This window comes from Pseudopodoces humilis, chromosome 2, assembly GCF_049639895.1.
Source record: "Pseudopodoces humilis isolate 2021_Gansu_Grassland_sample_001 chromosome 2, ASM4963989v1, whole genome shotgun sequence".
Lineage (NCBI taxonomy): Eukaryota > Metazoa > Chordata > Aves > Passeriformes > Paridae > Pseudopodoces > Pseudopodoces humilis.
The window spans coordinates 22,654,632-22,676,582 of record NC_142201.1 but is presented as its reverse complement, the minus strand read 5'-3'; the positions used below and the strand labels follow the sequence as shown (position 1 = coordinate 22,676,582).

General features: G+C 39.4%; 1 protein-coding gene across 1 annotated transcript in view; it reads right to left on the bottom strand.

The window, feature by feature from the left end:
* Positions 1-18,577, bottom strand: part of PRKX (protein kinase cAMP-dependent X-linked catalytic subunit) — a 57,798-nt gene extending 39,221 nt beyond the window's left edge. The window contains exon 1 of the mRNA XM_005516840.3: positions 18,206-18,577. Within this exon, the coding sequence (XP_005516897.2) occupies positions 18,206-18,389 (184 nt within the window). The 5' untranslated portion in view covers positions 18,390-18,577. The remainder of the gene's footprint in view (positions 1-18,205) is intronic.
* Positions 18,578-21,951: the final 3,374 nt, after the last annotated feature.

Here is a 21,951-nt window from a genome sequence, read left to right as displayed (position 1 = left end):
CAATGATTATAAAGTATAAAAGTGAAATTACGTTGAAAGCTTCTGGCTGAAAACAGATAAGACTTACACTTAAGACTTAATTTAAATGCACTCAGAACATTTTCATTCTCTCATGTGTTTCAGGAAATGGGTAAATAGGCAACTAATAGAAAACTGTTCCACGATTACCCACTCCCTGCTATTTTTTTTCTGTGTTACCACACAATTAAACACAGAAGGCCCTAGTGCAGAAACACACATGAGCACACACATACTGGCACAACTGAGAAAGCTGGAAAGGCCGGGTTGAAAACCTGATACACTAATATTCAGAAAGCAAAGTGAAATCAAAGTTCAGTGGTGGCCAACAGCTACTTCTCCTTTTTTTTTTTCTCCAATCAAACTTTTCACTTCCATTTTACTTTCTAAACTGACCTAGAGCTAACTCAGGATATGAAAAAAACCAAAACAAACAAAATCTCTGTCTTCCCACTGAAGACAAAGCCTGACCATTGAGTAATAGTTAAAGATCTCGAAACATCAGAATGTTCAGTCTTCACATTATATCTTAAAACTTTAGGACTGGTATTTTTGAAAACTGGAGTAAAACTTCCACTTTCAAAGACAGATTGCCACAAAGCATCATATAGCTCATACCATCTTTTTCATGTATATTCATGGATATTAAAAGTGTATGCTTTGAAAGAAATGCCATTATTCTTGGTCTGTTCCAATTTATGGTGGAAACTTATAAAATTCTTTGTACAAAATACAAAAAAATGGAAGTAGCAAAGTTGCAGGCTAAGAGTATGCAAGCTGTAATTGTACCCCAAACACAAGGCGAGAGACAATTTCTCCCATCTTTTAGGCAAAGAATCAACAGTCTTCCCTGAGGCAGAATGTCTTCACTTATTACACAGCTTAACTTTGGACCAGCCAAGTGGAATCCCCTGCAACTCAACAGAGGAGAAGAAAGGCACTTCTGTATTCAATAGTGGTTTTACACATCCAATTTATGAACACAGAAGTTCCTATTTTGCTCTGTTGACTCTACATATACAAGTTCGAGAGTTGTTTACAGTGCATAGATCTACATTCAGAACAGACCAACCTACAAGTTATACGGCCTGATAAGTGCATGACACTATGACACAGAAACTACTGAAACAGAATATGCTAACCTGTGTAAATATATAAATCTGTGAGGTTTGAAAAAGAATTGTTGGCAACTCACTAAATTCTTCATACTCCACGTCATGAAACCTATGCCAAATGACATCTATACTACTTTATAATCTTCAGCACTGTTACTTAATGACCCAGTGTCACAAATGTGGTATTAAGAATGTAATTCATCTAGCATTTTTTTCAAAATATTGATATAGTTTAACATTGCACAGAAGAAAGGATACAGTGGGTACAAATAATCACAGTTTAAACCACATCCAATTTCTAAGCTTTTATTTTTCTCTGTAATCTGTAATTTTACATGTTATTCAAGTTTATATAGCACAATAGTCTTAGAAGGTATTTAAGATATTCACTCACACTTCAGCTATTATGCTGACAGAGAAAAATATTTCTGATATAACTATAACCTTTTCTAAAAATTCTTTTTAGTTTGATCTTTGTTTTGAATGGACTGTAGTAAGTACTAGAGATTTTATTGTAATATGCACAAATGACTCAGCACTGTAACCATAGCAAAAGGAATGCCTTTCCAAAAGACTCAATGCATTTTCATCTACAAGTTATGAACAGTTGCTGTGCCACTACAACCCTGCATTCTATCTTCTGTAAGTGAAACAAAATCAAACTATAAGCAAGAATTTTCCCCTAAAACACTACATCAATCTGGATCAAGCACAGCAAATATATTTGTATTTGGTTAAAGTTCAATGCACTGAGAATTCATGAGTGGAACAAAATATTCCTCAAAGGGAAGGCTTTGTTTATATTCAAGAGGCAGTATCAACTGATATTCCTAAGAGACTACAGAATAACTATGCCTTAGGTATCCAGAATTTACTTCATGTGTTCCATTACCTTTCCAAATTCTCACACAGTATACCTTACAAAAATTAGTGGAACTCTGTACAAGGTAAGGTGATGAAATCACCATTGTTTGGCAGTAGAATGAATATCACCATATTCTCCACATAAAGAGCTATTATCCAAGAAAGAGGAAGTAAGTCTAGAATATCCAAATAAAGTTATATTTGATATGGAACTGGAACAAAAGCCCTAACACAAATATTAAGTTTCAAAATCCTAGTCTCCGAACTCCATTCTCAAATATCAATTAAACATTTTGGAAAAAATCTTGATAGTGCTCAAGAATTACATTACTAATGGAATTCAAGATGGAAAATATCACTTGTATTAATACCTGATGTTAACCGAAGACTTGCCAATGGCAATTTGACATTTAAGTACTCTACGAGAAAAGGACCATGGTCTGAATACAACATACAACAGGGTTGTATGGACCAGTCACTGTTTTTTTTCTTTACAACGCAAAACAATGAAGCAAAACTTAAATTCTGTTCTAACTTATCAGCCAGCTATGTGACTGAAACACATAATGGATATAGTAGTTTTTTCTATTTTTACTATGAAGTTCCTTAATACGAAAGAAAAGCCACTCTACCAATCTCCCACAGTTTTACCTTCCCCTGAATTTTATGCACATATTTTCCTTTTCTTCCTGTATCAAAACTAGGATCCAATCTTTCTCCCTTATTATACCTCTCACACATATATATATATAAAATATATATATCATGCCCAAGGAACCCATCCAAATCAACAGTAAGACTTTAAAAAGAACACTGTACATAACTGACATTATTTAAATGGACCAGGATGAGAATATTTGAGAATTTATGAAGAAGTACACCAAGACAACCTACAAGTCAATTCCTTCACAAAACATCCCTGATTTTCCAAACTCTTAAGAAACTAACTCTTCAAGAAAAGAGAAATCAAGTCAACACTAGAATAAGTTTCAGAGGCTATGGCATATATTAAAACAGTACCATTAATTTTGCAACAGTAAGGATAGATTTTTTGGCTGATAACCTGATGGCACTTCTGTGCTGGACATTGTTTCTGTAAAATCTTTCCTTTCATTTTTCTTTGAGCATAACATCATCTGAGGTCCGGTATTCATTTTCAAAAAAAACTGTATTAAACACAGTTTGCAAATTTCATACGTCTGAAGAGACAAGTGGAAAGATGCACTATGTCATGAACAAAGACAGAAGTGAACTCCCTACACAATACCTTTTTTTTCCATGCAAAAGGAAGACTGACATACAGGATTATAGAATAAATCTGTTTTGCAATGACAAGCTGCCCTGAACAAATATATTTAAAGAGTAAATACATGTGTATAATAAAGAATTTATCAGATTTGAAATTATTAACAAGAAAGGCATGCTTGCAGCCCAGAAGGTCAACCACATCCTGGGCTGCTTCACAAACAGTGTGGGTGAGCAAGTCAACGGAGGGGATTCTGTCCCTCTGCTCTGGTAAGAACCCACTGGAGTAGTACACTCAGGGGTGGGGTTCTCAGCACAAGAAAGACACAGACCTGTTAGAACAGGTCCAAAGGAGCTGCACAAAGGTCATTAGAGGACTGGAGCACCTGTCCTGTGAAGACAGGCTGAGAGCTGGATTGCTCAGCCTGGAGAAGCAAGGATCACAGGAGACCTATATGGAGGCTTTCCCGCAGTTAAAGAGGGTTTAAAATTAACAAACAAAACCGCTACTTTTTACATGGGCAGATAGTTATAAGACAAAAGGGAATGGCTTCAAACTTAAAGTGTTAAACAGATGTTAGATTACTCAGGCTGCCCAGAGAAGTTCTGGATGCCTCATCCCTGGAAGTGTCTGAGGCCAGCTTGGATGGGGCTTCCAGCAACCTGGTGGAAGGTGCCCCTACCCACAGCAGAGGCTGTAACTAGATGGTCTTTAAGGTCCCTTTCAACTATTTCAAAGCATTATCTGTTTTTATGACTACTCAAATCTTGAAAATAAAATCAAGTTCACTTTTTTAAGAATCAACATTCTCTGTTATTTTACTCTGCTATCCTATGTATGTCTTCATCATATACCAAATTTTATATGTTAGTAACACAGGTATTCACATGGGCCCATTTACCCAAACTCAGGTTAATTTATTCTGTTGTTTACAGCCATAATTGGTTCTTACTTTCACTTTCTACAATTCTCTCACCCCATAGAACCTCAGAATTACCTGAACTTAGTCTGATATACTTAAAAACAAGACCACAGTCTGCAGTAAAGTAAGGAAAAGAAAATTCAACTCCACTTTGATAGGATAGATTACAGCTAATTGAATTCACGAGCTATAGTTCACATGCCAAGAGTACTTGATGTGCCCTTTGTAGACTGTTTCTCCAAAACTGAAACATCACTGTTGAGGGTCACCCACTGTTATAGCTGACATAGCACACAGCTCAACAGAAATGTATTTTAATTTGTATTCAATTTAAAGAACAACAGTCCAATGTAATTTATAATTCAGGACTTACATTTAAAGAAATAGTACACAAGCTCAAAGCTGCTAAAATTAGAAGGCAGGGACAGATTTAAGGATCAGAAATAAACAAAAAACCCACTAACCTGGGCCTGCTCATCAGCTCGTATTTAACTTAAATCAGTTGTAAGTGAAAGCTACTGGCAATCTGATGATTGTTATATTATTATCCGTTAATACTTTTTACAAAAGATGAAGCATGTCAAGTTTTCAGTGGTAAAGTCAAAAGGCATACTTGTTCGCTGCAGACAGATGAAATAGCCAAACAAGAAAAATTAGCAGGCATATTAGGTGTTTACTGTTACTGAAGCTTGTTTCAGATGCTTGCAGATTTCTTAGGAACAAGTAACAGTCTCAGAAGACAGGACAGAGACTGATGAAATTATTGTTTCATATACATGAGATCCTCATACCTCACTGATGGAATAAACTAGCACTGCATTATATAAAATACATCTCATCACTAAGTACCAGAAGAAAGCTCTGCAAGTGACTAATAAAATTTCATACTTCTTTACATAAAAACTAAATGTTATCCTTTGTAGAACATGCCAGTACACAAGCTAAGTATAATCAATATTTAGAGAGTCTCTAAGCACCTGTTTTCACTACAGTGCCCTTTTCAGTCAAATTTCGTCTCAGTCCTTAAAATGAGGTCTGTGTACAACATGCAGAACTCCTTAGAGATGACTGTACTTTATGGTAATTTATCCAGTAGTTTCCACCCCTCCCCCCCCCAAAAAAAAAACAAAACAACAAACAACCAACAACTATTTGTCTTGTTTATAAAACTTAACCAGCTATGCTGAGGAAGGTTCCCCAAAGCAAAGGGATCAAACACAGTATGGCTTTTCTCCTCTTTGCTCCCTCTTCCCTCAAGTGATCTTGCATTTCTAGATGGCTTTTTTTTTTCCCTCTACTATTACTAGAATCACTGTTTAATTCTATATCAAGAATCATATTTCAGAGAAGCAAAGGAGGCCAAGCAACAAAGTTGTGTTTGTTCTCAAACAATTCAGCTTTTAACATTTCCATCAAACATGAAAGCCAATTGGTCTAGAAATCTCAACTTATCATGGGAATACCTAGAGTTCTGAATCTCTTCATAGCTATTACACCCAATTGCCAATAGGAGATTTCCCCCTTGTACAAATATTTTAAATGCCAAAACATAATTTATCAGTATATTTTTACAGGGCATAAACCAGCCATATTTCATGCAGGAGTGCCTACCTTGAGCATTATCAGAGAATAAAAAAAAAAAAAAAAAAAGCACCATAGCTGACTTGCTGACTTACTTCCACATGAACAGATGACACTGCACACTCAGTATTACCTAGCAGAAACTATGCACTCAGATACACTTACCAAATCAAGAACTAGTGACATCACTTTCTTCACTTATAACAAAGGAGTCCATGAAAGGTGGGCGTGCTTCAAAACAGAGATTTTGATTGAGCACACAGGAATAGACTGTCCGTCCCTGTGCGCTGAAATCAACAAGGAAAACGTCCAGCCTGGATGGGCTACAAGGTTTTGGAGAAACTCAGAAACAAAAAGAGGATATATCATCTTGGGAAGGAGGGCCAGGTCTCTCAGGAAGTATTTAAGGGGGTTGCTAGGGCAACCCAGGAAAAAAATTAGAGGCCAAAGCTTTGGTCAAACTTTATTTGGCAGCTTTTGAAAAAGATAATAAAAAATGTTTCTACAAATATATTAATGGCAAAAGGAAGGGTAAGACCAACCTTTGTTCTCTACTGGATGCAGGAGAGAACTTAGTAACTATAGATGAGGAGAAGGTGGAAGTGCTTAACACCTTCTTTGCCTCAGCCCTTAGTGGGAAGACCGCTTGTCCTCAGGACAAATGTCCTGCTGGGTTGGTAGATGGCATCAGGGAGTAGAATCGTCCCCATTATCCAGGCAGAGGCAGAGAGCTGCTGAGCCACTTGGATGTTCATAAATCTATGAGGCCATATGGGATCCATCCCAGGATGATGAGGGAGCTGGCAGATGAGCTTGTGAAACCGCTCTCCATCATTACCAACAGTCCTGGCTCACTGGTGAGGTTCCAGATGACTGGAAGCTGGCCAAATATATATCCATTCACAAAAAGGGTAGAAGGAGGATCCTGGGAATTATGGGCCAGTCAGCCTGGCCTCAGTACCCAGTATGGAACAGTTTATATGGAGTGTCATCACTTGCAGGATGGCCAGGGCATCAGACCAAGCCAGCATGGGTTTAGGAGGGGTGAGTCATGTCTGACCAACCTGGTCTCCTTTTATGACCAGGTGACCCACCTGGTGGAGGCAGAAAAGGCTGTGGATGTGTCTATTTGGACTTCAGCAAGGCCTTTGACACTGTCTCCCACAGCATTCCCTGGAAAAGCTGGCAGCCCTTGGCTTGGACAGGAGCACTCTTTGCTGGGTTAGGAACTGTCTGGATGGCCGGGCCCAGAGAGTGGTGGTGAACAGTGCTGCATCCAGCTGGGGACCAGTGACCAGTGGTGTTCCTCAGGGGTCTGTGCTGGGACCAGTTCTGTTCAATGTTTATACTGACGACATGGATGAGGGTATTGAGTCTTTCATTAGTAAATTTGCAGATGACACTAGGCTGGGAGGCTAGAAGGGAGGAGAGCTCTGCAGAGAGACCTGGAACATTTGGATGGATGGGCAGAGTCCAGTAGGATGAAGTTTAATAATTTAGACCAAATGCATTTAGTCCACAATAACCCCCTGTAGTGCTACAGGCTGGGGATGGTGTGGCTGGACAGTGCCCAGACAGAAAGGGACCTGGGGGTACTGGTGACAGCTGGCTGGACATGAGCCAGCCCTGTGCCCTGGTGGCCAAGTAGGCCAATGGCCCCTGGCCTGGCCTGGAGTAGTGTGGCCAGCAGGAGCACGGGGGTCATTCTCCCCCTGTACTTGGCACTAGTGAAGTCACACCTGGAGTTCTGTGTCCAGTTCTGGGCCCTCAGTTCAGGAAGGAATTGAGGCACTTGAGCACATCCAGAGGAGGCAACGAGGCTGGTGAGGGGCTTGGAACACAAACCCTGTGAGGAACAGCTGAGGGAGCTGGGGTTGTTTAGCCTGGAGAAAAGGAGACTCAGAGGTGACATTATCACTCTACAATTCCTGAAAGGTGGGTGTTGTCAGGTGGGGTCGGTCTCTTTCTTGCGGCAGTAACTGACAGAACAAGAGGACACAGTCTTAAGCTGCACCAAGGGAAATATAGGCTGGATATTAGGAAAAAGTTTTTTATGGAAAGAGTGATCAAAGTACTGGAATTGTCTGTCTGGGGAGGTGGCGGAGTCACCATCCCTGGATGTGTTTAAAAAAAGACTGGATGTAGCACTCAGTGCCATGGTTTAGTTGAGGTGTTCAAGCATGGGTTGGACTTGATGATCTTGAAGGTCTCTTCCAGCCTGGTGATTCTGTGTGATATAGAATACCCAACTTTGCTCCTAGTTACACCCTCATTCAGTTCTACTCATTTTTCTCTGAAAAGAAGGAATTACCCAGGAAATATGAACCCATCTAAACAAAACAGAAGTGTCTCAAAACCGTATTAAGACCCCTTATCCTTTCTTTTTCCAATACCATTTTTAGTAGGAACTCCAACAGTCTGTACCAATGGTATAGTGACACATATGCATTCATGTCCACTGCACATCAGCCTTCTCTTATTCATTTTGCTAATTCCCATTTCATCAAGAACCCTCTTTTTTAAAATGTAAATAGCAACTACACAAAGTCCGTAAAATTCTAAAAGAATAGTTAACACAGAAGTGTAAACCCTTGTCTTCAAATACTATGCCAAAGCATTTCACTTGCAGTTCAAAGACAAAATTATCTATACTGCAGGCTTGTATCACCAAGGTACATTCATGGGAAAATCTTAAGGCAATGTAAAACAGGCAGACACTAAGCCATGAAATCAGTAACTATGAAACCAACCCCTGCTTTAGCTTTAAGTTAGCTGGGTTTACCTGCAAACCTGTCAAGATAAAAAGACTGCTTGCTGAGACACTGGTCAATTAGGCACAAAACCAGTTGTCTTCCTCATCTTTCATTTCACAATGTTGCCTCTCTCCTTACGATTAGCATGTATTGCAAGCTCTTCTTGACAGATTAAGAATTCACTGGTAAGAAACATCACTTGCAGACAGCATAAATCATACATATTTCACATCCAAAAAGTATTTTTAACAAATTGTTTCCACAGAATTATGCCAAGTCAAACAAACCAGGCTGTACTCTGTCTAATCCACAACCAACAATAAGTAGTCTAGGAGCACAGAAAAATTTAGGTCTGCCTAAGAACCAAGGCAGCAAAAAAGTATCACCACCGCCACCAAAATAATCTTTTACGTTACAGTAAGCCAAATGTTGCAGATAAGTTGAGATAAATCTAGAAACTCTTCATTTATTAGAAGAATATAATTAATTTTATTAAAATATTAAAATGGATAGCTGTCATAAACTTTACACCATCAGGAGTGGCTATGCCCCAATCAGTATCTGCTTTTCAGCTGATGAATGTATAGAACTGAATGAATGTGTAAAACTGAAATAAAAAAAAAAAGATTTTAAAAAACTCATTTTTTCCCCCAGAAGAAATGTATTTTCATGTTTCTGAAAATATTTTGCATTAACTGTTAGAGGTTTTTTCAGATTCCAATTCTCTTCTCAGTTACTTTCATTTTTCCCTCTAATGGCTCTGTCTTGTAGGACACACTCTTTTCTCACAGCTTCTTCCCAACTGGCATTTGAAGCAGAAAAAAACAAAACAAAACAAACCCAACTTTAATCAAGAAAAATTTTCCATAAACAGATCCAAGGAACCATGGCTACTGACTGTAAAAATACTAGAAGAGATGTCAAAAAGCTCTCAATCAAAGTAGTCTGAATTAAGGTGCCATACTGGGAAAATTTTAGAAATGTTTTTTAAAATTTATTATAATCCAAATTCCATTATTTGCAAATATATAAAAGAATGAAAAATTTCCACAAATATGGGAACTAAACTGTGTCGGTTACTAAAAAAGAAGGAAGAAAAATATTCACCACTTCACCGTAAATTCTAAATTCACTACTTCTCAGTGTGACAACTGGGTGGCTTAAATAAAGACAATACTACCAAAGTTTTTATAGGCCTTCGAAAGTCGCACAAGTCAGGGAGAATTCATTGGTCTCAGAACACAAACTCAACATACTGACATGCAACCTGAAATTTTTTCATAAAAAAATGGACAAGAATCCCAGTTTAGAAACAGACTGTCCTCATTGTTTGTTCTCCAGGGACAGACAAGTTACCCACTCATCTGCTTAAAAACAAACAAAAATTTTACAGTGCATACTCTGAAGTTATTTTTGGCAGGCCACGCAAATTAAAACTGTACAGGCTATCATCTCCTGTGCCCAAGAGCTGTAAGAAGCTGCTCCAAGCTGGGAGGGAAGAAGTCTGAGGCTAGAAGTCTGCCATCAGTTTTGGGGCAGGTGGCACGAGAAGTCTGCTATTATAGCACCCAGAAGTTCAGTATGAACACAGTCAGCTACCAGCCCCTTCATTTTTAGATTTGCCATCCATATAGCTATTACAGTGCATCCTCATTAGCAGACCAGCAAAGTAAAAATCTTACACCCAGTTTAGCCTGTTTCTGGAAGAGTCTGTAAAGGGATAGTTCCCTTAACATCTACCTAAATCATTGCAGACTATTTAATTTACTGACTGGAGCAATACCTCACAGGCATAAAAAGCAGTACTAACTAGACATTTTGTTTCCATCCAGAGAGCACCCTGCACCTTCAACAGTAATGGCAGAGTCGTTACTATTAATATTTCAAATTGTTCTGAATCACCATATTCCCCAACACAAACATAACAACACTAATAAATACCAAGAATGCTCTGTAAGAAGCTACATTTTAGCAAAGAACCATTCCAAAACTCATAAAAAACACAGCATAATGGACAACTTAAATTGTCGTTTTATAGGATTTTGGTAACCAGCCCCTACCTCTTTGGTATGAATCATGTAAAGAACAAACAAACAAGAAAACCAAGCAAACAAAACAAAACAATCCCACACCTTGGCACCTTCACCTGATTTCCTCTTACATTAGACAATGTCAGAGGTTCTATAATTGCATTTTCCAGGAAAAACAATTTACTGCATTGTTAGCTTTAGTACTTTTAAAACTATGCCTTAGACACTCTCAAGACTACATACAAAAAACAACACATCTCAGTCACAGGTTACAGCTGCTGCTAATTGTTTGTAATTTATAGCTCTTCTGCTTCGAGTTCCCTTTTTTCCAGTACTCCAATAAATACAAAATATAAATAAGTACACCCATAGATACAAATTGCGTATTAGAATCAAATTAACAAGTAACAGATACATGATCTTTCATGAAAAATTAGCTCAGAACCAATCCTTTAAGGAATTAAAAAATATCCTAGCTTAAAAATTAAATAAAGAACCCACTCCTGCATGCTGTAGGTATTGTATGAAGAGTTTGTAGAAACAAAGACCTGGTGTGATGGCCAGTAAGAAGTCCAAATATGCTGACAGAAAATGAGCAGAAGAATTACATATTCTCACTCTTCCTCTATCAAGCTGCAGAATAGTAAAACTTATGATTTACAAGTTTGCATGAACTTAAATATATATGCATATTTAAACATATAATGTGTAATCCTATAGAGAAAGCTGTAGGTGATATTGAAACCAAATATCCAGAAAAAAAACAAGAACAAAGATTTCACATAAAAATTAGTCTCTTGATATACAGATAAGATAGCTTGTTGGCATAAGGGCTTGAAATACTCTCCCTAACAAATAGTCACAAGACTAGAAAATCAGATACTTCAGGAATGGTTCCACTGACAGATCAATCCAACAGACAAATCTCACATTCCATCACCATCAGCAGCATACAGGAAGAGGTTATACCATACAGCTCAGTCACACAAAAAGGATGCTTCCTTCATTGAATTTAATGTGCCTCAGTTATCAATAAATAAATAGCACACACACATACACACACAATTTGTCTGATTTGAAATGTATTGAAGCAGACCAGTTGATTCCCTGGAGAAAAATGAAAACACATTTACAGAAAAGTTACTGTCAATCAATTAGCAGACCAGCTAACAACTGCTCCAAGCTGGGATGTGAGTGAAGAAACTGTCCAGAAGAAAAAGGGCAGCCAAGTGGAAAGTTTTCATAACCAAATTAAACAGATCACCACCTTTGATCCACTCCAGCATTAAAAAATAAGGATTAAAAAAATCCATATTTTATACAGAAAACCAAACCAGCGCTCCAATATGAAGTGCAAACAGTGCATTCACAAATTGAACACTCTCAGCAAAGAATGTTGCATCATGTATCTCTCCCTTCTTTATTTTTTAGAAAAAGAAATCAACATTTGTTCAGTCATTTGAAAGACAGTCCTCCTATGGGAAAGCAGAAATAGTCTCATTTTGAAAACTATTCTACCCTAAATATCCCAGTTGTAACACACAGTACTCAGCAAAATTTTACTTACCAATATAATGCTTTAAAAAAAACCTCTAAAACATTGCAGAGATGAAAGGCTGTTTTCCCAAGTAAAGATAACATGTTAAATTACTCCTGAGAAGTACAAGTTAATACTAAAACTGTTTTACACTGATAAGTGTCAACAGTAAGAGAATCAGACTGAGATAAATAATTTAGTTAAACACAGCTTATGCCCAGACAAGACACTGGAAGGTAAACACGGGTTCCTATCTTTTCCTTCACAAAAATTCACTTCGTTGATGTACACACCTCTATGTCTCTCATAATAAAACAAAATAGTATATAAATTTCACCACACTTGTCTTTTTTTGTCTTTTTTTTTCTTTCTAGTTACACTGCCTATCACCCTTAAAAGTGGACCAAACCAGGATTAAATACACTTTAGGAAGGGATTTGATTCACTAAGTTTTCATCATATGGAAGCCAAAATATCAAGGCAATCACCTCCAAAAGGCTGTTCTCCTTGTCTACTACAAACAGTCCAGACATGCATATTCAGGAAGCTAAACATAGAAAAAACTGAGTCAAGCCCTAAGAGCCTAAATGCTTTCAACCCCAAGTACTCTGAAGCTCTTGTTTCTCCCCACTGAAAAAGGAAAAAGAAAAAAAAAATAGTTAAAATCTCTATTTCTCTGCAGGTTCCTTATCTTCTTCAGTTTGGGCTGAGACACAATGATTAACAGAGGAATTTTTCCGAAGTATTTTCACCTGGTACATTAGGGTTTTTTTAAGTGTAAACTTGGCAGGGGAAAGGTTAGGTGCTTTTGATTGTGTGGGTGAGTTTTGCATGCTTCTTATTTCTGAAATATTAGTACTAGATAGGTTCCAGATTATTTGATTATTTGCATTGCAAAAAGCAATTCTGGGCATCTCTGGGCTATTTATAGAAGTTAACAAATTACTTATCTTCAAGAAGTGTATTTGAGTGTCAAAGCCTATTCTACAACATACTGTCAAACTCACAACATCAGAAAAAGAATACTGAATTTCTTTCTGCAACCAATTGAATATCTAAACTAGATACAGACAAAAAAAATAGATGACAGGCAAACACTAACAATTTACCTCAAGACTGATTTTAAACACTGAAGATAAAAAAGCAGAAATGTGAACTTTCAATTTTCACATGTTCAGACTTCTTCCACACACTCACTTTTCTGACCTCTCTGAAAGATAAAAGAAAATACTTGTTTCAATCCATTTTTTTCCATCCTAAAGAGAACAAGAAACTTACGGGAAAGAAGCTGTTGCTGCCTAATCTACTATAAACATTATGGTATTGAAATTCACCTCAGCAGTAGATTAACAGGAAAAGCAAAGGAAGCAAGCTAAGTCACACCTGGTCATTTCTCTTTACAACAGCAGCTATAATAACAATGATTTATTTTGGGACAAGTGTCATTTTGTAGGAGGGAAAAATGAAGTAAGAAATACAGAGAGTGAAAACAAAATCCAAGTCATTTAGCTTTATGACTAAAGCCTCAAAGATGTACAAACGTAATGGTGAATTCAGGTCACCATTACAGTCACAACATTCAGACCATGTTTTCTTTCAAAACTTGTGGTATTTAAGAACATTGCCAAGTAAAATCATGGATTATTATTTATCATCTCAGTATCAAGAAAATGTGACAAAACAGAGAAAAAATGTTCATAGTTCCCTCAGAAAATTTAAAATAGGTGACAACCCTGGTAGCAAAACCAAAAATAACACTTGGTAAGAAACTGAACTAATTTAAGCCTCCAAGAAAAGGAAAAAATGCCACCAGCATTTCATTCATGTAAAGAACTTGGCTGCTCTGGGGAACACAATTTCTTGTTTAGACAATTCTTTGGCATTAGACTACAGCTGTGTACCTCCTGTTGTGCTGATACAATGCCACTTGAAATATATTTGGCTAGCATATTTTGTGTGTGAACATAGAGAAATGAAGTATTTGAAAACATGTAGCACCTCATTCTTCCTATGAACTTTTTTAAATTTTCCCATGTGCATAAAAATGAAAATACTGGTATGCCCAATTCTTTATTCTGCATTTGTTTACTGTAAAGCACTTCATGGGAACAATAGTTTGAAAGAATCTTTTTGCATAAAAATACTTTAATTAAAATATTTCAATCAACTGAACAAATTCACAACTCCAAATTTATACTGTCTGCTATGGAATTTATTTCACTTTGAAAAACGGACAAGAAATAGATCTCAAAGGAGAGAGAGGAAAAAAAAAAAAAAAATGCCATCTCTCTCCTCTTGGTGTTCTCTTCCTTCTCCCTTTGCCATTACCATGCATTTTAACCAGGAATATAACTTTTCCCACCTTTACCTACCCAAAAGTGGGAAAGTACCTTCTAGTTTTCCACTATTACTTATTCTAGTTTACCTGAATTGCTTTTTCATTATGGCATAATTAAAAATTTAGCATCTCTATTTCAGGATATGTATCAGGTGTCCAACTGCAGGCACTCTGGCTTCTGGAACAGGAAGTTTGCCCATATTAAATGCTCATCACAACCAAGGATGATTCAGAAACTATGCCATTAGTATTCACAGCCTCCCTCTTTCACTGACCAGACCCACAAGAAGTTTGAAATAGGTTCAGATAAGCATGGGCCACAAACTTTCAATGAACATGGTGGTCATGGCATGTAAATTCTTGATTCTGTCCAGCACAGAACTAACTCAATTTTGTTGAGTATGTATGGTGCAGTTGAGTATGTAAATTCACTGAGCTTCACAGAGTATTTCAGCCTGGCCTGAACAGCAGTTTCTGAGTGTGCTTAGCAAACATTTGTATTTTGACCTCCTTTGAAAAGAAAATTAATTTAAAACAAGATGAGGACAACCAGGTACCTTCAACGGCTCCAGAGCAAGAGTGTTCACCTTTCATAAAAGAAGACTAGTTTAAAAACCCAGACACTTCAAAAGTTCAAAGCCACATCTTCAGCCCCTCAGGAAGTACCCTTAAAGAAATACTTTACCTGTTTAACTTCTCTTAGTGCCAGAAACCAGTATGTGCTCCAGTCCTGTACCCTCCCCAAAGCCGTAACTTCACTTTATCAACTAAATATTAAGGAACTTCCCTCCAAAGAAAACCTGTACTCCAGACTCTGCTCCAACTGCCTTTTAACAAAGGGCTCACAAACACCCAAACAAAGGTTGAGTCCTGGGATGTTTGGGGGAGATAAATGTCCTCTGAATCATTATGCTAAACTGCTTTTCCCTTTCGCTTTTCCCGCCTTTACACTAAGTTCTTTGCTAAACCAGGCACAGGATCCCAAAAGGAATTACAGAAAACACAGGCAATCCAGCCTGCATTATGGTGGTCAGGTTAAGAGAGAGATCTTAATCCTCTGAGGCTACAAAGGATACTTAAAACAGTAGTTGCTATATTCAAAGCAGATATTGCATTAAACTTTTTTTTTTAAACACGGCTTTTTTCCATCCTCAGAGAGAAGTTGCATAAAGTCATGGATGTCTACAATCTCACAGACACCAACAGAATTCTGTTGCCCTACATATTAATCATAAACAGCTGCAAAAGAATGGAACTCACCTCCCTATTTTGACTTTAACTTTCTCAAGTTGATAGTTTCCAAGGCCGTAAGTATTTCTAAGCCTCGTTATATCTATAAGCAATGATTCTAGTAAAGAAGATATCAGAACTTCCTGTTATGTAATTTTGGGGTATTTCCCCTCCCATTCCCAAACATCTCCAATTATCTCAGAGCACAGAGCTTTCAAGAACATCACCAGAAAGAAAATGGTTATCCATATCACAGCATTCAAACTGCAGATGATTCTAACTGCTTTAGTGAAACTGATGACATTAATCTCCTCTATTTGTGGAGGGAGATCAAAATGGAGGGTAAGGTAATGCTGACTTAAACCACTGCTCAAGAGAACTGTAGATAAACTCTTTCAGGACATATGGTATAAACACACAGTGTACTTAACTAACTGAATTAAAAAAGATTTAAGCCAAGCAAAAAGGTTTCTCAAGCTAAACACAAAACTACTCAACTACCCTGCAGTATTTTGCACTGATTTAACTTGCAGCCCATTTAAATGAGGTCTCCAATACTTCACGTTAGTAGGTGCACACAGAGCAGACCAACCTCACGCAGACTTACTAACTCAGATCCGCAATGCACTACAGAAGCATTAGTGGGGCACTGCATCTTTTATAAACCTGGCCACACAGAGCAAGTATTCACGTGTTCAGTTTCAGTATCACTTTGAGGCTGCAGTATTGCTCCGTGAAGACCCTGTCCCTCTCAGAGACTTCTACTGAACCACATAGACATGTCATAAATTGCTTTTTCAATCAGTTTAAAATAAGCCAGGTCAGTTTCTCTGACAAGGTAAGGCCTTATGTATTTATCTGTGCAGTGTTATGCCTTTCCAGTTTTGTTTTTTATCTTTATTTTCCCTATAAAATGACCAATGACACTGTTCAAAAGAGATGCAAAGAATGGACATCTTTTTAGATACAGAATTTAAGAAAAAAAGAAATTAAAAAAAAATCAAGCTGGGGAAGACAGAGAATGAAGGGAGACTATGTATTCTGTCAGTACCTTGACAGGCACCTATCTGCTCCTTTTACTTCTTTCTCTGTATCTTCCTAACAGGCAGTGTCTCACTTTCTTTAAGTCTCTCTTTAAATCCTGCAGAATCACAATTTGTTCTTTCCTTAGCCCCTAAAGAGCATCTTAAAGAATACTCTAATAACGGTATACTGTTTAAAGTTGATTACCAGGATTATTTCCACATTTCTTCATTGGCTGCAGGAATATTTCCATGAGTACTCTATATTCCTTAAAAATTACTATTTTTCTGCAATCTGTATTTCACCCAAAGTCTTAATCTTCAGTGATGACTACTGTATCCACATGGTCATGATGTAATGAAGAAAAGGAACCACTTCTGGAGGGAAAACACCATCACAAACCTTTGAAGAAGTCTCTTAATAATCTCAAATAATTTATCAATAAAATGTCTGTCCATATTTCAATTTGGAATATTATCTCAAAACACAGCGCACTTCAAGAGAAGATGTGTTCTTCACTGACAAGAACACTCTTGGGACTTTCCAATTCCTTGTTTAAAGCCATCAACTTCACTAAGAAAGGGTTTATATTGCACATTTTTGGCCAAAGAGAGCTTACGAGAAATTAAGATTTACATCACATTATTTACTGCAATAAATCTATCCAAAGTAATTTCAAAGTCCTATAATGCAAAACTCAATAAAACTTCCACGTAGTTGAAGATAAAAGCTTTCAAAACAGGTTCAAAAACATATGCAAATGTTGGTATATATGTTCACACACAATGCATAGATACAGCACACATGAACACCATGAATATCATCAATGATGTCTGAAATGCCTGTTTATGAGGCACATGCATTTACTCTGCAACGCCACTGATTACAGGCAGTTTTAGTAAGTGTGGTACTTGTGAGATGACACCTTACCTTCCACCAAAATTCTCCACACGCAAAAGCATCTTTGCATCAATATTCAGGGCAACAGCATGTCGGGGGTTTGACGTACACTCAGCTGCATTTGGCTAACCTGTTTGATCTCTTCCCTAGCCCGACAACTAATTTAAATGATGAATTTTTATCATGATGCAGGTAAGTGAAGTTAAACCAGATAAACCAGGTTTTATACCAAAACGTCTTTCAGCTTCAGCAGTGGCAGTACCCATCTCACAGACAAGCCAAACCCGGGCCCGGGTATAGGCTCGCTCTGCTGCAGACCCCGCAGCCGGAACCGGTGACACGGCAGCACCGGGGCCGCACAACGCCCTCAGCGCGGCTCCCGAACTGCGCGGAGGCTGCGGCGCGTCCTCGTCAGCCGCCCACAGCCACCTTACAGCCACCGCAGGCACCCCCAGCTGCCCTCACACCGGCCAGCGGTGGCGCGGCGGGAGAAACGGGAGCGGAGCGGGGCGGGAGAGAAAAAAACACAAAAAAGAGGGCGTTGGGGAAAGGGGCAGCCAGCCAGCTGTTCTGGCACCTCCTCTCGCCAGGCACGGTCGCAGACAGGCACCTCGGCAGCTCCTTTGTTTCCCTCCTTCCCGCACTCACCCACGGTAGCCAGGGTCTCCAGGTCCTCCAGCTTGTAAGCAGCGGGCTCGAGCGCGGCGGGCGAGCCGGGACCGGCTGGGCTGGGGGCCGGCACGGCGGGCTGAGGCGCGGCCACTCCCGCCGCCGCCGCCTCGCCGCCGCTCTTCGCCCCCATCTTGGCCTTGGCAGCGCTGAAGGCGTCCATGGGGCCGAGCGGGCGCCCCGCGGCCGCTCAGCGCATGGAGAAGGGCGAGAGGAAGAGGGAGGAGACGGAGCGGCAGGGACGCAAAGTTTCAGTCTTCAGCAGGCGGGGTGGCTGCTCCCCAGGGCTGGAGCCCGCTGCCGCGTCTGTGGAGGCGCGCAGCCCTTCAGCATCGCGGCCACAGCCGCCGCGCCGCCCGCCGGTGCCCGCAGCAGGCAAGGACCGCCGCGCAGACAATGGCGAGGGAGCGCCCAGCCGCGCCACACGCGGGGCGGAGGGCGGGGTTTGCCGCTGCCGCTGCGGCACCGTCCCGCTGAGGGCTGGCGGGGCGGGGCGGCGCCGGGAGAAGCGCGGCCCCGCCGCACAGCGGGAGCGCGGCCCTCGCCCCTCGCCGCGGGCACGGCCCGGACCCTGTGGTAGTGCTGGAGTTCTCTGCTCGCCCTTCTCCACCCTGCGTCCCGCCCGAGGGGCAGCGCGGGGGGGAACAGGGTGGAGGGGAGCGCCGGCGGCTGCGGCGCCTGCCCCGCGCTCCCTCAGTGTTGCAGGGACGCCTGGGACGGTCCCGTCCGCTTTCCGCAGAAAGTTAAAAATGAGCGGTGGGGTCCTTGCGAAGCGGCAGCCGGAACCCTCCCTGGCTGTACAGTAACAGCCCTGGGAAGAGCTCGTCTGTCCCCGCGTGTTGGAGTATCTTCCTCCGCGCGTCCCAAAGGGTTTGTCACGCCTTATTTTACTCCCCGTTTCCAAGCAGGTGTGGATTCCGCAGCGGTCTCAGCCCGTCCGCGTCCCCTGCTCCAGCCTGCAGGGTGTTGGTGTGGCTGGGGGTAGTGCTGGGTTGCGCTCAGCCGCATACAGCAGAAGCAGTGGAGTACCCACTGTAGCTCCTTCCAGAGCAGCCTGGAAGCTGTTCACGATTATGCTGGAAGACAAGAAAAAGTGGTGTGTGAACCAAGTCGCTGTAAAGCGTGCACATCAAAATTGGGAAGGAAATCCTAGTATTTTTCCATGCTTTGGTCTGGCACAGTTTTACCCTATTCACAGCTACTCCCCTATGCTCCCGTGAGCAGGATCTCTGCAAAGCAGATGTGTAAGTTGTCACTCGGGTGGCATTTGGCATCTCTTTTTTATTAAATGTGACATCATGAGAATTTAAGACCTATTCGTTTCTGTATGGAGTAGGCTCAAAAATAATGAGAAATAATTGTGTGTATACAAAAAATGAGTACAAATATATAAATTATTATTACAAATTTGTGTACATTTATCCTGAATTTAAGGTATTCTTACAGTCCAATTTATAGATGTAATATCAGAGGATATTACCTATAAAAAGGATTTTATCTTTTAGCTTGTTGACATGCAGGCTTATGACTAATTCGGAAAATCGTTGGGTCATCTCTGCTTCCTGTCAGCCTTTGAAAAGTCACCAGTCAAGGAGGATGACATCACTTTTCCTCCAAAATTTCAGACTTCGTCTGTGAACTCTTTGGAATGCAAGTTTTGCACTTCTATTTTGCTTTAGTGCTTTACTCCCCTTTGTGCCTCTTTACTGAGAGGTTGATGGAGCACTAGAATGGGTTGCCCAGAGAGGTTGTGGAATCTTCCTCACTGGAGATGTTCAGAAGCCATTTGGATGAAACGCTGTGGGATGACCCTGCTTGAGCAGGGGGGTTGAACCAGGTGACCCACAGTGCTCCTTACCCACCTTACCCGTTCTGTACTATGATTTGTACATTGTATACCAGATTTACCATGATTTAGGCCTTGAATGATATATTTTAAAGATTCCTGAAACTGCAAATTGTGAATGTTCTGGTAAGTTGTAAATATAATTCCCGTTTGGTCAAAAGGTAAGCAAGCCAACAAAGCTCTTTTAATAATAACTGAAAATTTTGCTTAAGGTAGCAATTTGAAAAATAAACATCAAAACATTGAAGAAATCTCAGTGTGTGTAAAAATCTTTGTTTTTCTAGCCAAATAATTGCAAATTGAGAAAAAAGGTATAAGCTGATTGTGATAATTATTTTCAAGAGAGAGTACCTTAACTTCAGTCTAGCCAAGAAAAATGATGTTTGATCTTCCTGAAACCTTTCCTTTTCAATTAAAACTAAGAAATCATTCACTGCTCACGTGTTCAAAAGGGCATAAAGTATTTTACATAAGGTGTTGATCATCTTCAACTGATATTTCCATTTATTCTATAAATTCTACCTAATGTTTAAATTACTTGCATTCAGGACCATAAAACTTCCTTTTAAAGAGCCTTCTACTGCCATACTTCAACAGTTGGTGGACTGTATGACAGCACACATTCTAAAGAGCTGTGATTCAGCAAGGTTCCTAAGCACAGGATTAGTTTCATTAGATGCAGTGTCTGTTCTTAAGATTAAAGTTTGCTTCCTTCCTTTGTGTCCAAGGCATTTGCTAGTTGTAGTTGTAGCAACATAATTGCAATGTTTATATTTAGACTGTCAACATACTATTAATGTGCTTTGCCACCTCTGTATAACCCACTCAGAATTTATCTTGCAGACCAGGGAAAGCAAATGTCATTCTTTCTACATACAATGAGGCTGAGAATCAAAACTCCTAACTTCATAAATTGCAATTGGAAATAGAGCTGGCCACTAGATTGCAATAATGCATATAAAACATTTTTTCTTGCCCAATTTGGACACAATTCATAGGCAAGCCTGATGCCCTGTACTCCTCTTTTCTTTCTTCTTTGCCCTTATTTTAAGTTAAAATGTGACCTTTTGGTCACAGATTTTTGAATAATCTTGGCCTTTCCCTTGCTCTCAATAATTCATAGTTCTCAGCTTTTTCACTTTCCCCACACATGCATTAAGTGCCTACAGCCAGGTTCCTTAAAACAATTTACCCCCTTTATGTTTCCAGTCCTTTTCCTTACAGGTGCTTACATCAAGGGTTAGTTTTATTTTCATTTTCCCTTAAAAGTACCAGATGTTTGAGATTATTCTTTCCAAAGACAGTGAAGATCTTTTTAGAAGAGATTTTATTTAGGGAAAAAAAAACAACCAACCAAATAATCAGAAAAAAGCAAAACTAAACAAAAAACAACAAAAAAAACCCTCCAAAAAGCCCCCCAAAACCCCCAGAGAACAGTACTTTAAATACTTTTCTCAATTCATGATTTTACTGAGAGCTTATTCTTCCATTTAAGTTGCAGAAAATGTTCAATGTACTTATATTCCTATATAAGCTCAGAATTTTCAGAGACCAGAAGGGTTCCAGGTGTCAATTTGGTTATTTCTTGCAGCCTTTTATGTATGTGCATTTGCCAAACTTTAGCACATACAACCACACTGGTAGTTAAATATTTCTTTGGATCCTAAATTGCTAACTTTTCTCTCATTCCTTCCTTTTTGTAGGATTTTTTATTTTCCACCAGGAAGCCCTAGGTTAACAATATTAAACCAATGGAAAGGATAACAAACTTTCTACTTATCAATGAGTTGATGTAACAGATCATTTTTCTGTCATTTTGTGGGGATATTATGGTACACATTCTGTGCAAAATAAATATGATTTAAGCACCTAACTCTCT